General features: G+C 35.4%; 2 protein-coding genes across 4 annotated transcripts; both read right to left on the minus strand.

The window, feature by feature from the left end:
* Positions 1-1,091: 1,091 nt before the first annotated feature.
* cct8 (chaperonin containing TCP1, subunit 8 (theta)) lies at positions 1,092-11,137 on the minus strand. Of its 3 annotated transcripts, none has more exons than XM_028467401.1 (16): positions 10,941-11,137; positions 9,526-9,616; positions 9,374-9,453; positions 9,139-9,288; positions 7,944-8,124; positions 7,788-7,849; positions 7,241-7,378; positions 5,985-6,163; positions 5,821-5,887; positions 5,647-5,734; positions 5,441-5,556; positions 4,236-4,307; positions 3,993-4,157; positions 3,359-3,478; positions 1,996-2,126; positions 1,092-1,337 (listed from the first exon to the last, which is right to left on the minus strand). In XM_028467401.1, exons 1-15 carry the CDS (start codon positions 10,998-11,000, stop codon positions 2,019-2,021), a joined length of 1,677 nt encoding a protein of 558 aa, XP_028323202.1. In that variant the 5' UTR covers positions 11,001-11,137; the 3' UTR covers positions 1,092-1,337; positions 1,996-2,018. The 3 variants fall into 3 exon arrangements, with proteins under 3 accessions (XP_028323202.1, XP_028323201.1, XP_028323203.1); XM_028467400.1 differs by having other exon boundaries at positions 1,992-2,126; XM_028467402.1 differs by lacking the exon at positions 1,996-2,126 and having other exon boundaries at positions 10,941-11,136.
* Positions 11,138-12,509: 1,372 nt separating this feature from the next.
* pimreg (PICALM interacting mitotic regulator) lies at positions 12,510-19,662 on the minus strand. Its single transcript, XM_028467158.1, has 5 exons — positions 19,588-19,662; positions 17,331-17,649; positions 16,110-16,387; positions 15,307-15,402; positions 12,510-13,505 (listed from the first exon to the last, which is right to left on the minus strand). Exons 2-5 carry the CDS (start codon positions 17,637-17,639, stop codon positions 13,352-13,354), a joined length of 837 nt encoding a protein of 278 aa, XP_028322959.1. The 5' UTR covers positions 17,640-17,649; positions 19,588-19,662; the 3' UTR covers positions 12,510-13,351.
* Between the last annotated feature and the right edge of the window lie 830 nt (positions 19,663-20,492).

Consider the following 20,492-nt stretch of genomic DNA (forward strand, 5'->3'; position numbering starts at 1 on the left):
CAATAGGAGGGCGGGACTTCAGCTCCTCCTGCTGCTCGATGACGTCACAGATGCGGGTAATAGATGTGATGACTGCTGTCAACGTCAGGCTTCCAAAGCCTTAAAATCGTTTCTGATTGAGGTTGATTATTATTTTATATCTACTAAGCTAATGACCAAATAAAAGATGCACATTAACAATTAAGTTGTCACTGATTTTAATTATAATAATTTTTACAACAACATATCACCAGGGTCTGTTTGTTTTTCTTGCTACTGTTCTCAATAATCTTTGTAATATTATGTTAATTGTAACACTTCTGTGAACTGGAATTGCTGATTTATATGTTTGTATATTGCAAATTTTGATTAAGGAAAAAAAAAGAACAACTTACATTTGTGATTACACAATGTTCAAACTCTACATTTATTGCAATTAGACATCTCAGATCCATTAAGATCAGGGCTCACCAACCCTTCAGATTATAATACAGTATACACTTCTACTACTACTACATTTTCAGTTTCACTCTGAAGTCCTATAGGAAAAATGACAAAAGAAGCTGTGAATAGTCCAACTTAAAATTAGGATAAAAATTTGGTCCTGCTTGCACTAAATTGTGCCTATATATATATATATTACATCTCTCTTACACACACACACACCTTGTTGACAGATACAAGTGAGGAATCATGTAAATGTAGATACCTAGTTATCCTTTTCCAATTTATTGGAAGTCATGTCTATAAATCAGTGTACACCCTGCACAGTCTCTAGACAAGCACACAATCAGCTACATTTCCCAATTGGATTCCATTATTGAAGTGTCAATTCAATTAAAAATTGATTTTTGATTATTAATTAAATTTTTGCTTACTGCTAAATATTAATCTTGCAGTACATCAGTCAGCTGCTGAATTATGTAGGGGGCGCAGGTTCAGCTGGTGTGCCGGGTTTCTCTTTTTTAAGTAACAGCACATTGTATAGAGTAATTGTTGAAATATCCAAATTAGGAAGACTGGCCTGGTTTTATTACAATTTGAAAAATGTTAATAATTGATAATAGAAAACAGCCAGGGGTGATGACATAAATAACAACCTGAAACAAGAATGATACGGAACACTGATTTTATTTGGGAGGCAAAATATCAGTTTGTGTTTGACCAACGTTCACATACTCCAATGAGAACAAATGTGTGGTCATTTCTACAAAGCTTTAAATAAACAAGTAAAAAAAAAAGAAGGTGGGCGGGATTATGATGGAGCGTTCAGGGAAACATGATTTTCAGTCGTCTTCATCAAAGTTCTTTTGGCCTTGAGGAGGTTTGGGTCCCCCTGATGGCTTGGCCATGATAATCTAAAAAAAAAAAAAAAAAACACTTTAGTCATGATTTCAGTTGAAATTTGTTCAGCACAGTGATATTTGCATTTTGTGGGCTACCACTTAGCCATAAATAAAACAAAAGAAGATTCAACACTTTACCTGATTCAGAGAATGTATTTCCCACAATTCAAAATAGACATTTTAAAATAATATCAAAAAAGAGAGAAAAAATAGAAAAATGTAAAAAGATAAAGAAGTTAATCAAATGTATCAATAATCTGATTTTTGAACTGATGTCTCACAAGTAGGAGTTGACTCGCTGTAGTTTTATTAGTGAGTCAATAATGGGATTTATTTAATCCTCAGAAACAAAATAATACAGTTCTGTAAATTTTAAAATCTAACAATCGCAAAGAAAATTAAATACTATAATGCGAACTTTCTTACAATCAAACTAGTTTTCATGCATTACTAAGATAGTTTCACTCCAAATGTGTCAAATCATAAGTGCATGCGTCATGCTGTCACACCATACGGTTATTGTAGTGCAAATTCCAGGCAGTCAAACATTAGATAAATCCAATCGACCTGTTTCCTTTCAGTGTTAATAATAGTGACCAACTCTGTTCAAACTTCAGTGACCGGTGAGTATTTGTGCTATTTTCTCACACGCATTCCATCACCTACTAACAAAGGAGTGTGTAACTGCGCCCTCTAATGGTGAGTGTCAAAATGATCAGGCTCCTCGTTCCAAGAGTCCTTGTCCCAGTGGCCCCTCTGTTGGGGAGCTTTGGGTCCCCCTGCGGCCTTAGCCATGATGATCTGGATCACATACATTTTACATACATACACATTCTGCTTTATTCTCAAAAAATTACGATTGCTATCTTGTGGTGCTCAGATTTTCTTTTTCTTTTAATGTGACCCTAATACACCATCGTATAAACCCCCACTACTGCATATTTACAAATTTCAGTACTGTTACCTTGGCCAATATTTTTTAATGTTATTTTTCCTTCCTGCATCTTTGTATATAGTTTTCTTGTTTGCTCTTTGTGTCTCTGGCTGCTGTAACATGTTAATGTCCCCACTGTGGCATAAAATAAGGCATAATCTAATCTAATCGCTCAGACAGTGACATATTGCAATGTGTGAGCTGCATTAATCTGGAAATGTAGAGCAATTTTATTCCCCATCATGGAAAAAACAAAGGTTAAGGATCATTTATTTCTGAATTCATAAATTACATAATTAAAAGGACAACATAAATACGATAAACAGGGACTCAGATTTTCTGGATTGCAGAAAATGAATCGCATTTTTTAAAAATGAAAAAAGCAATCTGAAACAATTCTTAAAATTTAAAAATCAGGCTCCAATATGACGGGGAAATACATCACATGCATGATTTGGGATAATATTACACATTTACACACTATTTTTTAAATCTGAAAACTGGTGACTAAATGATGTCCAAATCTTGCGCTATTTGATTCAAAGATTTTTCGCAAAATAACGTCCCCTAGTTTAATGTTAAGCCCTTAAAGAACAAATATAGTAAAATAATAATTGTATAAAATAATAAAAACACCAGTACCATGAAAATAATATATATTAAAATAATAACGGCTGCTTTGAGATTTATTGCAAAATGAAATGGAAATAGCTATATGACACAGACTAAACCACATCACACTTTTCCATGGTGTTTTTGGTTGGCTAGCAGTGAAGCTATTGTCATTCTTGAAACCTAATCTTGTGTGATTTTAGCGTAACCTTCCAAGCTTCTGTAAATCATCTAAAGCAAATACATTTCATAATAGTAGTAGACTCTATTAACCATATTTAGCATGTTTGGTATGATTTTTTGAAGTTTAAAAGCCACTAAAGCCACCAAAATAGGGAAAGACGATGAAACGCAAACAAAATGAAAAAGTGTAAACTGAGGCAGAAAAAAGGTAAACTGAAATGAAATTTGAGAAATAAAGCGCTCGTTTGTCTTGCTTTTGGCACGCCAACAGGACGTCGTGGTACGTTTGTGCTTATTCACTCACCTGATCTACTCTCAGCACAGTGACGGCAGCATTGGTGGCCAGCTTGATGCCCCAGTATTTGACGAGGTAAGGCTCCACGATGCCACTCTCCAACATGTCCTTCAAAGCAGGGCCTTCAGCCTATAAAGATAACACAGCAAATGAATTGGTTTAAATGGCATCATTAAAAAAAAAAAAAAAAAAACCCTCTAAAGAACAATTTAGAAACAAACATTTAATTTATTCTCAAAAACACCCATAAATCATTCAGAGCCAATCATTCATCCTCTTTAGAACTAAAGTATGCTTATAATACTTGCTTAGATATAATTTAAATAAATCAATAACTGATTGAATATTTTCACATGATTAAAAAGACTCAAAAAAAACTTAATTTGCAACAAAAGTTAAAAAAAAAAACATCCTAATTTATAAATGTAACATTATTACCTCAATACATTTACACACAAATTCAAATGATACCCATTTCTATTCTGTAGTATTTATTATAGGTTATGGATCATGATCTGACAAAAATGCAACGGGGCTACACATGACAAAAAACACTCTTAGAAAAAGCAAAATATACCATTATCCAGTAGTATTTTAAATCACTAATTCTAACTAGTTTACAAAATGTTTTCAACATTCGCACCTCAATGTCATAGCCCATGTTCTTGTTTCCCTCGTGGTGCGCTGAATACAGTTTGGAGATGAGCTCCTTTCCGTTCACTCCAGAGTTCTCAGCCAGGGAGCGCGGCAACGCCTCGAAGGCCTCCGCAAACTTTTTAATGCCGTACTGTTCCAAACCATCGCGTGACTGCAACAAGAGGAAAACCAACGTTAACATGTTTTAAATTACTTGTGTCCAAATACAGCATTTCAAATGTTCTCTCACCGCTCCATACGAAGTGATTTGTTCGGCCAGCTCGATTTCAGTTGCTCCGCCTCCTGGTACCAGTCGTTTGTCCTAAACAAATGTTTATACACATGATTAAGAATGGATGGAAGAGAAAATGGTAAAAAAAAAAAAAAAAAAAAAAAAAAAAAAAAATATATATCTGCAATGCACGGAAAAGGATTAGGGCCACTGGGAATCAGTAGTGATCACAATTGTAGAACACTTTTTAAAAAATCACATGGTTATCTATTTTTTGTAAGTTTCTTTTTAAGTCTTGATTTCTTTTAGCCCTATTTTTTTTGTCTCTTCCATCTTGTTTTTTGGTCTGAAAGAGTAACTAAACCGCAAAACCACTTTTTTCTGCTGAATACTAATGTATTTGGGTATGAAATAGTGCTGGTGATCGACCCTGGTCCAACTTTCAACATTTTAGTCAAAGTATTTTCAATTTGTCATATTTAGTTGTAAAATGATGTACAATTGATTTTTGCTATTGGCTGAGAACAAGGTCATGTGACATTTTGGGATCATCTTGCATCATAAACAATCACTGTTAGCCCCGCCCCTTTTAAAAAAACTAGCACCTGTGGGGTCTACAATCTGTGGTGAGTAGGTTGGATTGAGGGAGAAGTGAATAGAGAGTAATGAGTAGCTAGTTAACATAGCATAGATTGTTCATTGGAGATTTTATAGTATAGACTGGGAGTGTCTTAACTGCCCATAATCAAAGCATTTTTTTAATTTCCCTCCTAGTGACAGGTCAGGAGAAAGCAGGGGTTGAGTTACTGTTTTTTTTCCTCCAGTCCTGTTTTTCCGAATTTTCTGCGTGAGCGAGCGGTTCCGAACCATTACATATCGTTATTCTAACAAGTTTTTTTCCTCCAGCGGCTCAGAAAACCGCTGCCTGCCTCCATCTAATGTACATGTGGGAGGAGCTTGCAGGTGTCCTGAAATAGTAAAAAGTGGGGGGGGGGGGGTCTAAAAACTAAATAGATACTGTATTTTTTTATTTTTTTTTATTCTTCCACATCTTTGTTTCCTCCAGTGGCCCTAATCCTCTTCTGAAGCAATGCAAGGTATTTGAGTCAAACATCTTGGGGAATAAAACCTTGTAGTCACTCGATTGTTCACTGTAAATACCTGACACTGGTTTTCATAATAACAGATAAACCAGGCACTTTGACTGGACTGTATTAACTCACCTTGACGAGGACCTTAAAGGTGTTGACGCCATCGTCAACGGCCCTTTCAATGTCATCCATCAAATTGTCAGTAGAGCCCCTGATTACCACGGTCGAAATCGCACCGTCTTCCTTCTCTGTTTAAAGGAAAATCACATTAAGCCTCACAGTATCAAAGAAAATAAGGATTGTTTTTAACCCAAATGTATTAACTAAGAGTGGCTTACCATGTTTGAAGACGACGACTTGCGTGTCTCCCAACTCTGTCAGATACACGTCGTCACAGTGACCCATCTCCTCTGGAGTTGGAGCAGTCTAAGAAAGCAGAGAATAAATTATGCTCAAAGTAAACAATTGATTTAAATTGAAATCTTTGTCCTAAAGACATTGGATTATCTTACCATCTTGGGCAGTACTATGGCTCCTACAGTCTTGCTCAACCTCCTGAGGTCCCATTTGCTGTTAAGCCTGAAACAAATTACATTTACATAAATTAAAATGAGCACTAAGTGATTTTTCAACTCCATCAGATTAAGTGATGTTGAAAAATATCTGTGGATCTTACCTAACCACCATCAGCTTGTACTTGTTGGCGAAGTGCAGCGCCACGTCGGCCACTTTGCCTCCGGTTACCACCAGGTTGGCACCGGCTTCCTTAATGGCTTTTACCTGAGCCTCCATCAAGTCTTCCTCTCCTTTACTGAAGTCCATCAGTTCCTTTGCATTGTTTATCAGCACTGTACCCTGTGGAATAACAGGTGAGCACCGAGGTCAGTACTTTCAGTGAGAATCCACACCACAACATTGACAATTAATCACCAGGATCACACTTATTAACTCCTGTGACTGAATACTAATTAATATTTTAAGAACATGTTAAAGTTTGGATTACAACTCACTTAAAGATACAGTGTTTGTAATTTCCATTAGGGTTGCAAAGGGGCAAAACATTTCTGTTCAGTTTCCACAGTAACTTAATTTTTGGAATTTTGGGGAATTCAGGGAAATTATTTATTATATTTAACCAAAGATTGAGTAATTTTACCATAATGAAACATAAATATTACCATTAATGCAAAAATGATACAATTAAAAAGCATAACATTTAAAGAGATTTATTTATAAGTAGAACTTCACTGTTATTCAAGTCTTGTAAGCATCTGGTTTGTTAAGACTTGCAGAAATACGACTTTAAACATAAAAAAAACTCAACACGTTTACAACCAAAACCCAGTGGCAAAAACATTTTCACTGAAGTTATTAGGACAGCATACAATTAAATTAAGTTATAAAAACAGAGATGTTTGTACCAAACTCGAGCTTTAAAGCTAAGTTCCATCTGTAGTTCTTGGGGGTAGGGGTCAAGATAAAATATATAAAGAAATATAAATTCTCACAAGACACAATATAAAACAGCCAAATAAACAAGCAATAATTTCACAAAAAAATGGAAGAAAAAAAAAAAAAAAAAAAAAAAAAAAAAAAAAAAATCAATGTTGAATAAAATGTGAAAAATTAAAAACAACAAAAAGGTCCTGTTCAAAACCTTTTCAGGCAATGGCCTCTTCCTATTCTCAAGTAAACTTGCAGTATATCTGGTCATTTCAGTCAAAAATGATACTAAAATAAATTATCCCAGCTATATTTAACATCCCTGTTATGGACTAACCTTAAATTTAGTAAATTCCCCATTTATTACAATTAATTCCCATGAAAAGTTTCCAACTTCCAACAAATTCCCAGAATTCTGCACACCTAAACATTACCAAATAGAAAAATTTGCACTAAACTGATGGAGAAGCAAACAAACATTAGCTCTACCTTGGTCTCCGTCACCATGCAGTCAAAGGGGCAGGAGAAGATGACGATCTTGGCATCTTTAACAGATGTGATGTCTCCCTCTGCCTCCTTCTTAAACACCATGCCATGAAGCACTGTGGAAGCAGTCACTCCACTACCCTGAAAGTAACACAGCGTCAATTATGGATATAAACTGAACACAAGTCAAATTTAATATATAAAGGTTAATGACGTAACACATACATTCTCTGTCCAACTGCATTTCTTTTAATAAAAAATGGGTTTAAATACATAAAAAGATACCAAATAAGTAGTAACTTAGTATATATGCACTCACTTTGATGTTGTAAAACATTTTTTATACTAAATTACTTGTGTAATTTATTCTGCTACTCAAAGTATCAAAATATCATGTGGTGCGACTGTTGATTTGAAAAAAATCTTTAAAATTACTTATTTTCTGCTTTATTTTAGTTATATTCTATTCCTGTATAAGATTTCAAAGTATTTTTATTTTTAGTTCCATCATAATATTTAGGCAAACCTTGACCCATAAACAACTACTCACCAATATTTTGCACACTCTGACATTATCAACATTAAAGCTCCCAGATTCTGTAAAAATGGAAACTGGAGAAAAAGAAAAAAAGAGTAAAATTAAAGAAACAAGTAATTATTGAGCATCACTGTTGGGAATTTTGCCTCCTTTATAATGCTGACTCACCACAGGCCTGTGCAATTAGGTTAGCGAGGAAATCCTCGTTGCCGTACTGTTTGCTCATGACGGCTGTGCGGATGAGAGATGTGGCCTCGGTGACGTCGTGCAGGTTCTTAGCTGAGGAGCAAACGCAGTCCGGCAGAATTTCCAGAGCTTTCTTACAGGCCTTCTCGTAACCGTCGATCACCTGCAGCACAACAAAGATCAGCAAACATGATCAGAACAGAAACGAACACTGGTGATCACCATCACAACATAACTAATTTGTTCTAAATCAGTGGTTCTCAAACTTTTCAGCCCGTGACCCCCAAAATAAAGGTGCCAGAGACTGGGGACGCCCACTGTACCTGAAGGTGGTTGAATACAGACATGAACATTGAAGAATAAAAGGGGGGAGTAAAGGCGAGAGCTTTTTGGGGTCCATCCATAAAGTCAGTAAAATGATGGTCCATTGTTCTATGAATCAGTGATAACCACATTTATTTATTTACCAGAATAATATTCACTGTTATCCAGAAAGTTTAAGATTAATTAGGTCTTAGTTTGTAGTCATCTTAAAGATGTAAATCCTTGTTTTAATCAGAAATTAAACGGGTTAAATGTGACCAGAAAAGGGATTTTAAAAACCACAGAAATTGGTTAAAAGTTGCAAATTAGAGTGGCCAAAAGCAGATGGAAAAATTGATGAAATGAGATCAAAGTGTCATTACGGGCTTAAAAGTGGCAGAAATGGGTAATGGCACAACAATTAGTTTAAACTGGCAGATAATGGGCATGACAAATCATGAATGTGGTTAAATTTGCAAAAATAATCATGAAATATGGTGAAAGAGGTTCAAAGTGAAAATAAAAGGTCAACATGCACGACATTAAGTGGGAAAACCCTAACCCTGGTGGAAATGGCTTATAGGTAACGAGAATGTCTTGAAAGTGGAAAAAGCATTGAAATTTGATGTAATGTAGCAGAAATTCATTAAAAGGAGCAAAAATATGTCAAGAAAAAGTAATGCAAATAGGTTAAAATATGGCAAGTTTGGTGTAGTTGCAGAAAAAAAGTGAAAATAAGCAAAAATGGGTTCAAATTGTTAGATTCTTAGTTTCTCGAAGACATCTGGTGACGCCCTCCCAGTGTCTCGGAGCCCCAAGGTTGAGAAGCCCTAGTCTGTGAACGAAATACAAGACAATAAATTACTTATCTTACCTCAGACACAGACAGACCCATTCGAAGCAGATCTTCTGCCAGTTCCAGCAGAGCTCCAGCAAACACCAGGACAAAGTTGGTTCCATCTCCAACTTCCTGCTCTTGCATGTGAGACGCCATCACGATCATTTTAGCAGCAGGATGCTGCACCTGTGAGCATTGAAAACATAAACACGATCAGAAAAGCTCCTACATCTGTTTCTGTGAGATGCTCTAACGCAGATCGTCCTCTGACCTCGAGCTGTCGGAGGATTGTTGCTGCGTCGTTGGTGACAAACAATTTCTCCAAGTGGTTGATGACCATTTTGTTCATACCTGGAACGCAACAAGGTTATACACAGTTTAGATCGTTCATCTCTCATTCGTATATATGAGAGGTGTTCTTACCGTTGGGTCCATAGGCAGTGCGTGTTGTTTGAGACAGTTCCTTGCATGCTCTGATGTTACGGAAGATGGCCTCTTCAAGCCCTGAATAGTGCTGGAACACAATTACACATTTGTCACAATGCATTCAAGTTCTGTGTTTGTGTAGCTTATCGGAGTACAGCAATTTAATAAATTATTAATTAACCTGTTCCTGAACAAATTTAAGCATGTGATCATACAGATAAACTGTATAACTACAACTAAGAAGATGTTTCCCCACCATATAACCTATGATGAGTCTGACCTCTTGATACGTTTATAGCAGGGGTGTCGAACCTATTTTAGCTCAGGGGCCAAATACAAACCAGTTCGATCTCAACTGGGTCACAGATTTTAGGCAGAAAAAAATAGCAGTTTCAACATTAATGTTCCCTAATTTTCACTTTCAGGTATAACTTACATATAGTGTATAAGAACCTGAAAATATCCAAGCATTAAGTGACCTTAAACCTAAATTAACTTACAATTCCTTGACATTATGAACATTTTGAAGGAAAAAAAATGAAGTTTTGTTCATCAAGTTGAGATTTAAAAAATGACTGTCATCATGCGATATGAACATGGGAATTTGTAAATTTGTATCCATGTGCATTTGGGGGGACTAAGAAATATACAATTGAATTATTTTATAATTCACAGTGATTCATGTTTTTTTCTATCATTTTCACTTTCTCCTGTGGGCCGAATTAGATGCTCTAAAGGGCCGGATTTGGACCCCGTGCCTTAAGTTTCAAACATGTGGTTTATAGGATTTATCCATAGAGTTGACTCAATATACCTGGGGCTTTCTCTGTGAAAACGTTCAAGATTTTTGAACAGAGGATTTAATAAATAAATAATTTAAAAGCATATTTTTGTTGTCAGGCACAGATCCGGAACCAGGAGGCCTGCATGTAATTTTCTTTATCACAAATAAATCGATAAGTGAGATGTGCAGAGGACGTGACTTTGTGCAATTCTTCTATTAATTAATGGAGTAAATATATTAATTTAATAATTATAAGACAGGAAATGCCGTTTAAATTGGTGGCTGATGTATGACAGATGAACCAAAACACTGAAGCATCAGAAAGATTGTTAGCTGCCAATCAGCTCAATATTGTTGAGTCACATGTTCTTATTTAGGTGTGACTGCACTGTCATTGTAACATATCCAGATGTTACAATAACTGTGTAACATCTGGCAGTGAGACTTCAAACCAGGCTTCAGCCTAGCAAACCTACACAAAGTAACCAGGAGCGGCCTCTGTCTGCTTTCTTCGAGAAGTCTCCACACGAACGTGCTACTGCTAACTAAGCAGCTAATATTAGCTAGCTGGCTAGTTTCTAACTAAAGCATTACATTCAAGTCTATTATACCCGTTTCCCCACCTCACCTTAGCGCCATCCTTTAGCATTTGGGCAAAGCCCGGAGCTTTGGGTACGTGGAGGGCCATTTGTAGATGTTTTGAGCCCCGGTAGCCTGAAGAAGTTATCCGCAGCGTGGGTTCGGCTCTGGTACAAAGCCGGAGAGACAGACGATGAAAGGGCGGGGCCAGACGCGAGCTAACTACGGGTCACGATGAGAGACAAAAGAGAACATGGCTGGGTTCGAAATGGCGAACGACGCGAGATGGACGCAAAACACCGCGTGGGGGTGCACCACATGCCATAAAATACGTCATACAGTGTTAAAAAATAAAATAAAACTAAAAACAAAAACCAAATAAATAAATAAAAATTTAATTTATAAATATTTTTTAATCAACAAACAAGATAACAAGCAACAACTTTCTCGATTATACATCAACGCACATTGCACAACATCTACAAACATGAACTAAATCACACCAAATACAGTTCAACAACTAAAACGACAAGAGAAATTGCACACAAAAAGAAGACTATTAGAGATAAAATAAACTAACAAGATCATTGTAAAATGGGTATTTTTATTTTATTTTATGAATTTAACCTAACTATCAAATTATATCATTTCTTTGGACCGTGACCCCATTTTGATATCAAGGATTTCTGGCAAACCTAAACATTTTTTTGTAGAATTACTTTTTGATCATGTTTATTTATACTGTATTACAAACACAGAGTAGTATTAGTTGTGCCAGCTCAGATTTCTTTTAAACTTAATCATCTTTATTATTAATGATAATTAGATGTATATTTGAAAAAGCGAAAGTATAGAAATAATACAGCTGTTTAAGATTGTGTTTTAATTTGAAACATTTTAATAAAAAAAATTCAAACTTGTAATTCTAATCAATTTTTTTATAATCAAATACTATTTATTTTATTTTTATTTATTCAGTTTATTTCCGACATGGTTACATTCACTTTTTTTTTTTTTTTTGTACATGCCGAAAAAGGAGACAAGAGAAGCAGGTGACCCCATTAAAAACTCCAGGTGACCCCATATGGTGTCTGAAAAATATGAGTTAATAGGAACTCTGATAAGGAATAGAAAACATCTCATTTAATGGGATATAGGGATTTAGAAGCTGGAAAGAAAACACTTACAAAATAACTCCAAGAACATACCAAATTCTGTCACAATTCACTTATGAAAGGACAACAAAAATACAAGAGGAAAAGAAATACATAAGACAGCAAAAATACACAAAATGACTACAAAATTATTGAAAAACGATGACTCAAAATGCACAAAAATATAAAATAATGTGGCTTTCGAACCAGACAGTCACATTTTTGTGGCTCTTTTGTGAATAAAAGTTTGCCATGTCTGCCTCTTTAAAAAAAAAAAACTTGACTAGATGTATTTATTCTGTATTGAGTACCCAATTATATAACCATACATTCTATTCATTTAATTACACTATATACGCAATGTTCCATGAACCAATGTGTCTACTACACTAAGACTTCATACCAATGAGAAAACCTAAACCATAAATGTACATGTATGCATTTAGTGGAATAATGTGGCATTGTATTCTACAGAAGTTATAGTAGTAAGTCATATTATCCTCTAAAATTATAACATTAATTGTCACATAGGTAACACACACAGAATTATTGGGTTTTCAAAGCCTGCAGTTTTATTGAGCATTTGTTTCACATGTAGAGTTGTAATAAAGCTGAAAAATAATGGTCCAATGTATAAAAAATAGTATAGAAAATAAGTGTTTTGGTAAAAACTTGTAAGGTTGACTTAAGATATCATTTATTTCCTGTATACTCCATTCCTTTCCCATTGTCAGATTTATGAGTAGAGCACTGGTAAACTAACAATCCTTTAACAATCTTAAGTTTTGTCTCAAGAAAAGACCTTGTTGAGAAAATTAAGAAATTGTGCATAAATCACATATAAAAGTATAAAAATACACTTTACATTTTGGTGAAAATTTTTCCCCCCCAATGTTAGTAACATTATTGCATACATAAGAAGGATAAAAATCCATCTTCCTTTGTGAGTTTAGTGTTTGGTCTTGTGCACTATTCTCTAGACATCAGTGAGAACACAAAGAGTATTAGTATTTAAAAATGTAACTAAAAGACTTGGTTATAGCAGCTCTAAAAAGGACAGAATAAGACAAGAATATTTCCCTCATAACTAAAATTAAAACACGTCGCAACATGGCCCATAATGAGCTCCACAGGGATAGTAAAAAAACAAAACAAAAAAAGACAAGCTGCCACTAAGATTTCTCCAAAATAAAGGCAGAAATGTATGTAACAGTGACGCCACAGTGGATATATAAGTTATACCTGGCTACAAAAGCAGCCATGTATATTTCTCTCTCACACAAACACAAACACGGGTGCATGTAGTTCAGTTGGGTTTGCGTATTGTGTTCACAGCTGTGTGGGCCCAGCCTTCCAGCGTGTTTGAAAGGTTAGTGGCTCGACGTGTCAGATTGGAGCGGCTCAGTTTTCCGTTGGGGTCCAATTTTCTCATCGCCGCACCCCCGAATCGTTCCTTTGAGCTGAAAATGAAGCACAAAAAAAAAAAAAGAAGAAGAAAATAATGAGAAAGATGCAGTGACTGGTCAGGGCATCTGCTGGTGTCAAATAGTTTTTAAAATTAGATCTTTTATTACAATTTTTATATACAAACCCATTAAACAAAAAAAGTTAACAGTTTTTCAGCCTTGTTTAAAAGCAGATAACCTTAGAATCAGAATCAGAAATACTTTAACAATCCCAGGGGGAAATTATTTCCGTTAGCGTAAATAAGATATTAGAAGAATAAACAGTGAATGTGTGAGACCAAAAGAGATAAAACATAAAGAAGAATGTCTGACAAAGAAAAAGCTCTTGTACATTTTAGGACATCCTCAGGTCTCAGAGTAAAGTATCAGGAAAACCTGTCATTTGTCAAAAGGAAACAGACCTATGACTCAGCAAAACCTTCTTCAAATGAAATGGCCACCCTTATCAAACCAAACACTGACCGATGAAACAGCCTTAAATAAAACCAACCAACACGACATGATGTATTTGGAAGAAACCGGCAATAGTCATGACGTCATCAATATGTGCTGCTTTGGATACGAGAGTAAGTTGAAAGCTGTTATTTTCTATTCATTTAAGATATATCGATGCTTTTTTTTTTTTTTTTTTTTAAACTTATTACATTTACTGAAATTCTTATAGCTGCTGTATCCATATTGTGTTGTGATTGACAGATAGTAAGAATCAGATTTTAACAATAACAGATCTGAACAGATTTCAGCCACAATAACAAAGCAATGTTATTCATAAAGGCAACTTGGTGAGAATAAATCAAAGAAAAACAAAAAGAGAGAAAATAAATTGACAAGATTGATTTGGGTATCTAAACTTTTCAAAAAATAAAAGGAAAAAACAGCTTTTCAACATTTACTTTGTCAAGTGTATTTCCGGTTCCTTCAAAATAAAACACCAGGTCATGTTTTACGGCCTGAGACCATAGAGTCTGATTACTTTTATTTTGAAGTCTGAGAACGTTTCATTTGATGGTGTTTGGTTTGACAAGTGAGGCCATTTCATCTGACGGAGATTTTGCTGAGTCATGAGTCGATTTGGTCTGATAAATGACAGATGTTTTCCTGATATTTCACTATGAGACCTGAGGATGTCCTAAAAAATACACCATCATTTATGATTAGGTAGAAAAAAAAGGCATTTTAATGATAAAGTGTCAGATTTTCAAATGACCAGCAATCCATGCATAGCTGTCAGGGAAGCATCGTCATGCTGCAAAGTTAGTTCACTTGTTGAAGTGTGATTTTACCTTCCATCTTACTCCAGGATTTGGGAGTAGTTGAACTGCCTGTTGTAAACGTAAAAACAAAATTGCTCAAATTTTCTCAGACGATGGTCTAAAATCTTAACCCTAACAGTGAGGAACGACACCAGAACGAGCGTTAGCTTCTTCTTCTGCTGTTGCTTCCAATTTTGAATTTAAAAACAGGAAGTGATGCAACACCACATTCCTGACTCTTGTGTTTTCTCATGGCTTCAGTTCCCGTACTGTGTTCCCCCCTCACTCCCCCTTATCAGAATTCCAAGACTACAGGCCCAGTTTCAGACTGAGGCGGTAAGAACTTTTAGGGGGGGAGGGGGAGATTTGACACAAGATCACGTGCAGCCTGTCTACTTTGCATACAGTAAAATGGAATAATGTTATTCACACATAAACACAAAATCCAGCTGTAAAATAAATCAGTATTATAAATATTTGAACGGATCGTTACATCTTAATAAAAGCTGCTTGGATGAGAGTTTCAAATAAAAGGGCGTCACCTGTCATCTTTGCCGATAAGGTCATCAAAGGCTTTAGACAAACGTTTAAGTCTCCTGAGTCCAGTAGAGACCGATTCCAAATCATCATCAAATTTTCTAATATTGTAGAAAAACAAACAAACAAAGGCAGCAAATAAAACAAGCAGAACTGTAACCAACACATAAATAAATGTTAAGGTTTCATTTATTCAGACAACATTTTTCGGAAATTTCCTTTAATCTCCCGACATGTTTAGTCGACTGCAAGTCTTCCTCAGAGGCATCTACTGTCGCTTTGATGTATTCTTATGAGTTATTTCTGGGTGTGGCCAACTTGAGGGTTTTCTCAGGCTGGACACACGAATGCTTTCAGGAATCATCAGGATACATCAAAGTGATCAGTAGATGCCTCTGAGGAAGACTGTCAGTTGGCAGTCGGAACATGTCAGGAAATCAAAGTAAATTTCCTGAAAAAAGTTGTCTGAATAAATGAAACCTTAATGTGTATAACAAAAAATGTGTTTAATGTATTGTACCTGTTCTGGCATAAACTATGGAGAGCAGCCATTTTGAACAAGATCTGACAATTCTTGTGTTTATTGGTAATACATTAAACACATTTTTTGTTATATACATTTTCAGTACAGGTACCCTTTAACATATCATTTATAAAAAGAAGACAAAATTAACTTGCTGGAAAAATAGCAACCAACACAGAGATGAAGTTACCAATAAGACGTTCTCAGACCTAACAGGAAACCACATAAAGAATCTTTGCCATGTAATGCATGCATTTATAACAGATTAATAATCTCATAACTCACAATCTCTGGTTCTGTGTGTTGGGAGAGGCAAAGGGACTCCTTAACGCAGCCATTCGGACCAGCTGTCTCCTGCCTCGGCCTGTTTTCACTCCTCTCACAGACGCCTCGGGTGTTTTTTGCCCTTTGGACGCCGGTGTGCGCCCCGTCCTCGCTACAGACTTGGGTGTTCCAGCTCGGCCCGGTGTGCGCCTCGGGGTGCAAGAGGCTGATGCGCCATCACGTCCCGGTGTCACTACTAAACACCCATCACGGGTCATCTCTCTGTTTCTCTGGAACCTCTTAATGAGAAATCAACACAGTAAGACCACTGGTCATGGAAGGGTGCAGTTAATTGAAGTATTTTCCAAAGGTTAAAAAAGTAATGGATTACACGTAGTCACGTTACTGTAATTGAGTAGCTTTTATGGGTACTTGTACTTTTTTTAAGAAAATATTTCTAAATCAGTCATTTTACTTGTACTTAAGTATGTTTTAAAAGAAGTAAAGTAATTTGTTACATTTCTGCACCCAACCGTTACTGAGTAAAACATTGTAGTTGTTTTAAAATGATCAACGGGCATTGAGAATAAGGGTGTAAGAAAAAAATCGATTCTGCGATATACCGCTATATTTCAACGTGCAATTATTGTATCGATCCAAAAAATGTCCAAATCAATTTTTAAAATCCTGTTTTTAATAATCATTTTCAACTTGTGAAGGTGAAATTTGTAATTATTGACATCGCAATATATCGTATCGTGAATCGTATCTTCAGATTCATGGCAATGCACACCCCTAATTGTGAAACTACAAACAATAAAACGACCAGACAACAATCAAATGCATCACATCATAGCCGACCAACCAGATTAAACGTAATACACGCCGCCAAAACAGCATAAATTCAGGTTATTTTCTCAGTTGTAGAGTTTGTAAATGTAGCTATACTTAGAGCCTGAGAATTTTTAATTTTTTTTTTAATTGAATGCATTGGTCATATTTTATTAAAAAAAGAATTGTACATTTTGAAAAAAAAACTTTTATTTTATACAGATGTCTTTGTGGAAAATAAATAAGGTTCCAATTGTGCAAGATTTCGTCAAATAGCAAGTAACTAGTAACTTTTACATTGAGTACTATTTAATTGAGTATTTTATGTATGACTTACTTTTACTAAAGTAACAGTACTACTGCTTGAGTAGGATACATCAGGACTCTTTACACCTCTGGTATTTTTCCCACCTGATACACTTCAGTGATGGAGTTCTGGGCGCTTCGGGTGAGTTTGCGGACAGCGCTGGTTTTGGGTTCTTCCTTTGGGGCGTCCCAGGTTGGATTCTCGGGCAGCGAGTTGGTCTGAACTGAACGCAGGGGCAGCCTCTTGCGCAAAGACATTCGCAGAGAGGCGAGCGATGACGAGGGGCGGAGCTTACGGAAATGATCGGGGGCTTCCGGGGAGCTCTCTGCTTCATCAGACTCATCCAGGACTGTATGTGCACGCCACACCCCCACAACAGCTTTACCAACACCATCCATCACAGAGGACGCCATCGAGACCGAGCTGAGGAGGAACCACAAAACACCTGAATGTTCTGTCCAAGTGCATTTCTTTTCGTTAAAAGATACCAAATATATAGTAACTTACTTTTATTTATTTATTTAAATGTTACTAAATTACTTTTGTAATCTACTCTTATTCAAAGTGTTGAAATATCATGTGGTGCTTTGAAACATTCTTTTGAATGTATTCTAATGCATTTTCTGCCCTATTTTAATTATAATATAGTCCTGTATTGATTTCTAAGTATTTCTATTTTATTTCCATCGTAATATATATTTATGTAAACCTCGACCGATGATGCCCATTTTATAAAATGTCATGCGGTGAAAACCTTATACAACATTGACCAAATATACATAAATACCTACAATTCTATAGCAGCAATAAGAAAAAGACTTGAACCAATAGCGTATAGTCCTAGCTCAATACAGTTATTATCAATTCCCTTTAAAGCACCAAAAGTAACCCTTCAAAATAATAAAATGTTAACTGTGTTGTTTTTGTCATGTTTATTAATATGAATGGAAAGTATGCTTTTTTTAGCTTGATGTGGGGGAAAAAACAGTTAAAAAAGTTTGAAATGCATAAAAAGATACCAAACACGCAGTAACTTAGTATACAGTATATGCTCTCATTTGGATTTTTAAAAAAAATATTACTTACTTAATTATTCCTGTAATTTTTTCTGTTATTCAAAGTGTCAAAATATCATATTTGGCCATGACTGCTGTTTTATTTATTACTCCAAATCTGTTCACATTTATTTTCTGCCCTATTTTAGTTATACTATAGTCCTGTATAAGATTTCAAAAATATTTCTATTTTATTATTTCCATCATAATATTCAATGTTGATGACCATTTTATGAAATATCATGCAGTGAAAATCCTTATACAACAGTGACCCATATACACAAATACCTACAATTTTATAGCAGCAATGAAAAAACCTTAAGTAAAGTGAACATGTAGATGGAAATTTAGGATAGATAGAATAAGATACATAGGGGAATAATAATAGCTTTTTTTTTTAAATTTCAGATTGGAAATTTATGTCTGAGTTCATCCCCACAGGGCTTCACCATGCCACTTTCATGATGGCTATTTTTTGGGACATTATGAACAAATTATTTATTGTATTTTTAACAACTAACAACACTTCACAACAATGTCCTAACAACTTACGACCAATTCAACAACAAAATAAACTCAGTAAAACACAGATTGCTCTGTTTAAACAAAAAAAGGAGAAATAAAAGATTTAATTTGTTGTGATTATTCTACTTAAATTGTGGGGAAAAAGACATTTCAACATTTTTTTTTTAAATCTATATTTTTCCCCAGAATTTATTTTTATGGAAAAAAAGTATATTTTTTTCTCTGTCCATGATTGCGTATGTGGTGAAACTTTTATTTCATGTGCCTTTTAAATAAAAATCAGACTGAGTTGTATTTTTTTTAGAACTATTGTTTTCTAGAAGTGAATGATTCAACTTGTGTTTTTGTTTAAGGAAAAAAGGAAATATAAATTGAATCCACACCCAAGAATGGTGATAAAATTAAATAATCGAGACAAAACACCATATCGTCCCAGTTCTAATATGCATTCAAATCAGTTGAAAGACACAGTATTATTGCAATACAGTTAATATTTGCATTTGCACCAAAATAAACCATACAAACTAACAAAATGTTGAATCAACTATTAGCTGTTGTTTTTCACATGTTTATTAATATAGATGTAAATGATGCTTTTTGGCTTAAAGTGGAGAAAAACAAACAACAATGGTCTCAGTAACAGCTTTGTTGCCTTTGTTTGACGAGGACTTGTAGGTAAAAAGTTATTCCATTGTATTAACTGAGGACAAAAATGACTAAAAAAACTCAAAGTATGTAAAAAGTACAACTTGTAACAGGCTCCGATGAATTACGGACTCACCTTAATGTAGTTTTTGATGGTGTTTTAGTGCTTTCTGTTATGAGCCGACCCGCCTGCTGCGTTTTCTTCTTCTGTTTAAATTTGGCGGTGGAGTAGAAGCACACACTGAGCCACGCCCCGTACGCACGGAGGGGGAGGGGGGACTTGCGTAATGACGTATGACGTAGCAGGCTGTTTGAATCGTTAACGTTTTGTAGTTTTACTTTTGGGAGTTCACGACGGAGTTTTATAAATTACATTTCGGGAAAAAAAAAGACATGACGAGATGATGCGATTTAAAAAATGTGAATTAAGTTAATCACTTGTAATCACAATCAAAAAAAAAAAAAAAAAAAGGGGTTTGGTGAGCTAATTTTTGAATGCAGATGACATGTAAGAAAGCATAAACAAAAAACATTAAACCCTACATGTCCCGTTGGCTTTACAGGCACGGTGGCACTGCCAGGTGTATCACAGGTGTGGTGTCATAAAGAAATGACGTCTGCCGGTGTTATTGCTATTTAGAGACGCTACCAGCAGAGGTCACTCCAGAGCTGTGTATAGAACCATTATTTTGTTTGTGTGTTTTTATTGTCCAATATTTTTGATTGTGTGTTTGTGTTGTCATTCTGTGTATTTTTGTTGTCAATGTTGGATTTTATTTGTGCTTTTATTTTGAGGGGCTTCACAAACTTAGGCCAAGGGCCACATGTGGTCCCTGGGCCATAATTTAGTGCTTTTCCCTTTCCCTGCAGAGTCACTATTCTTTGTCATGATAATGCAAAATAGGTTCTCCCATTCACATTCTCTGTGAGGTGTTTAGGAGAATAAAGTGAACTAGGACGGAGAGAGCCACAGGGGTTAAAAGACCCTCCACCTTCTTATGTTGGTACATTATCAGATTGTACGATCTTGGACATTTACAA

The sequence above is a fragment of the Gouania willdenowi genome, chromosome 14 (assembly GCF_900634775.1).
Source record: "Gouania willdenowi chromosome 14, fGouWil2.1, whole genome shotgun sequence".
NCBI lineage: Eukaryota > Metazoa > Chordata > Actinopteri > Blenniiformes > Gobiesocidae > Gouania > Gouania willdenowi.

Coding starts and splice junctions, on each gene's coding strand:
- cct8 (XM_028467401.1), bottom strand. CDS start 11,000: ATGGCCCTCCACGTACCCAAAGCTCCGGGCTTTGCCCAAATGCTAAAG. Junction 8,125..9,138: donor TGGGTCTGTCTGTGTCTGAG/GTAAGATAAGTA, acceptor GTTGTGCTGCAG/GTGATCGACGGTTACGAGAA. Junction 6,164..7,240: donor GCATGGTGACGGAGACCAAG/GTAGAGCTAATG, acceptor GTTATTCCACAG/GGTACAGTGCTGATAAACAA.
- pimreg (XM_028467158.1), bottom strand. CDS start 17,639: ATGGCGTCCTCTGTGATGGATGGTGTTGGTAAAGCTGTTGTGGGGGTG. Junction 15,403..16,109: donor AACACACAGAACCAGAGATT/GTGAGTTATGAG, acceptor CTACAATATTAG/AAAATTTGATGATGATTTGG. Junction 13,506..15,306: donor CTTATCGGCAAAGATGACAG/GTGACGCCCTTT, acceptor CTTCATTTTCAG/CTCAAAGGAACGATTCGGGG.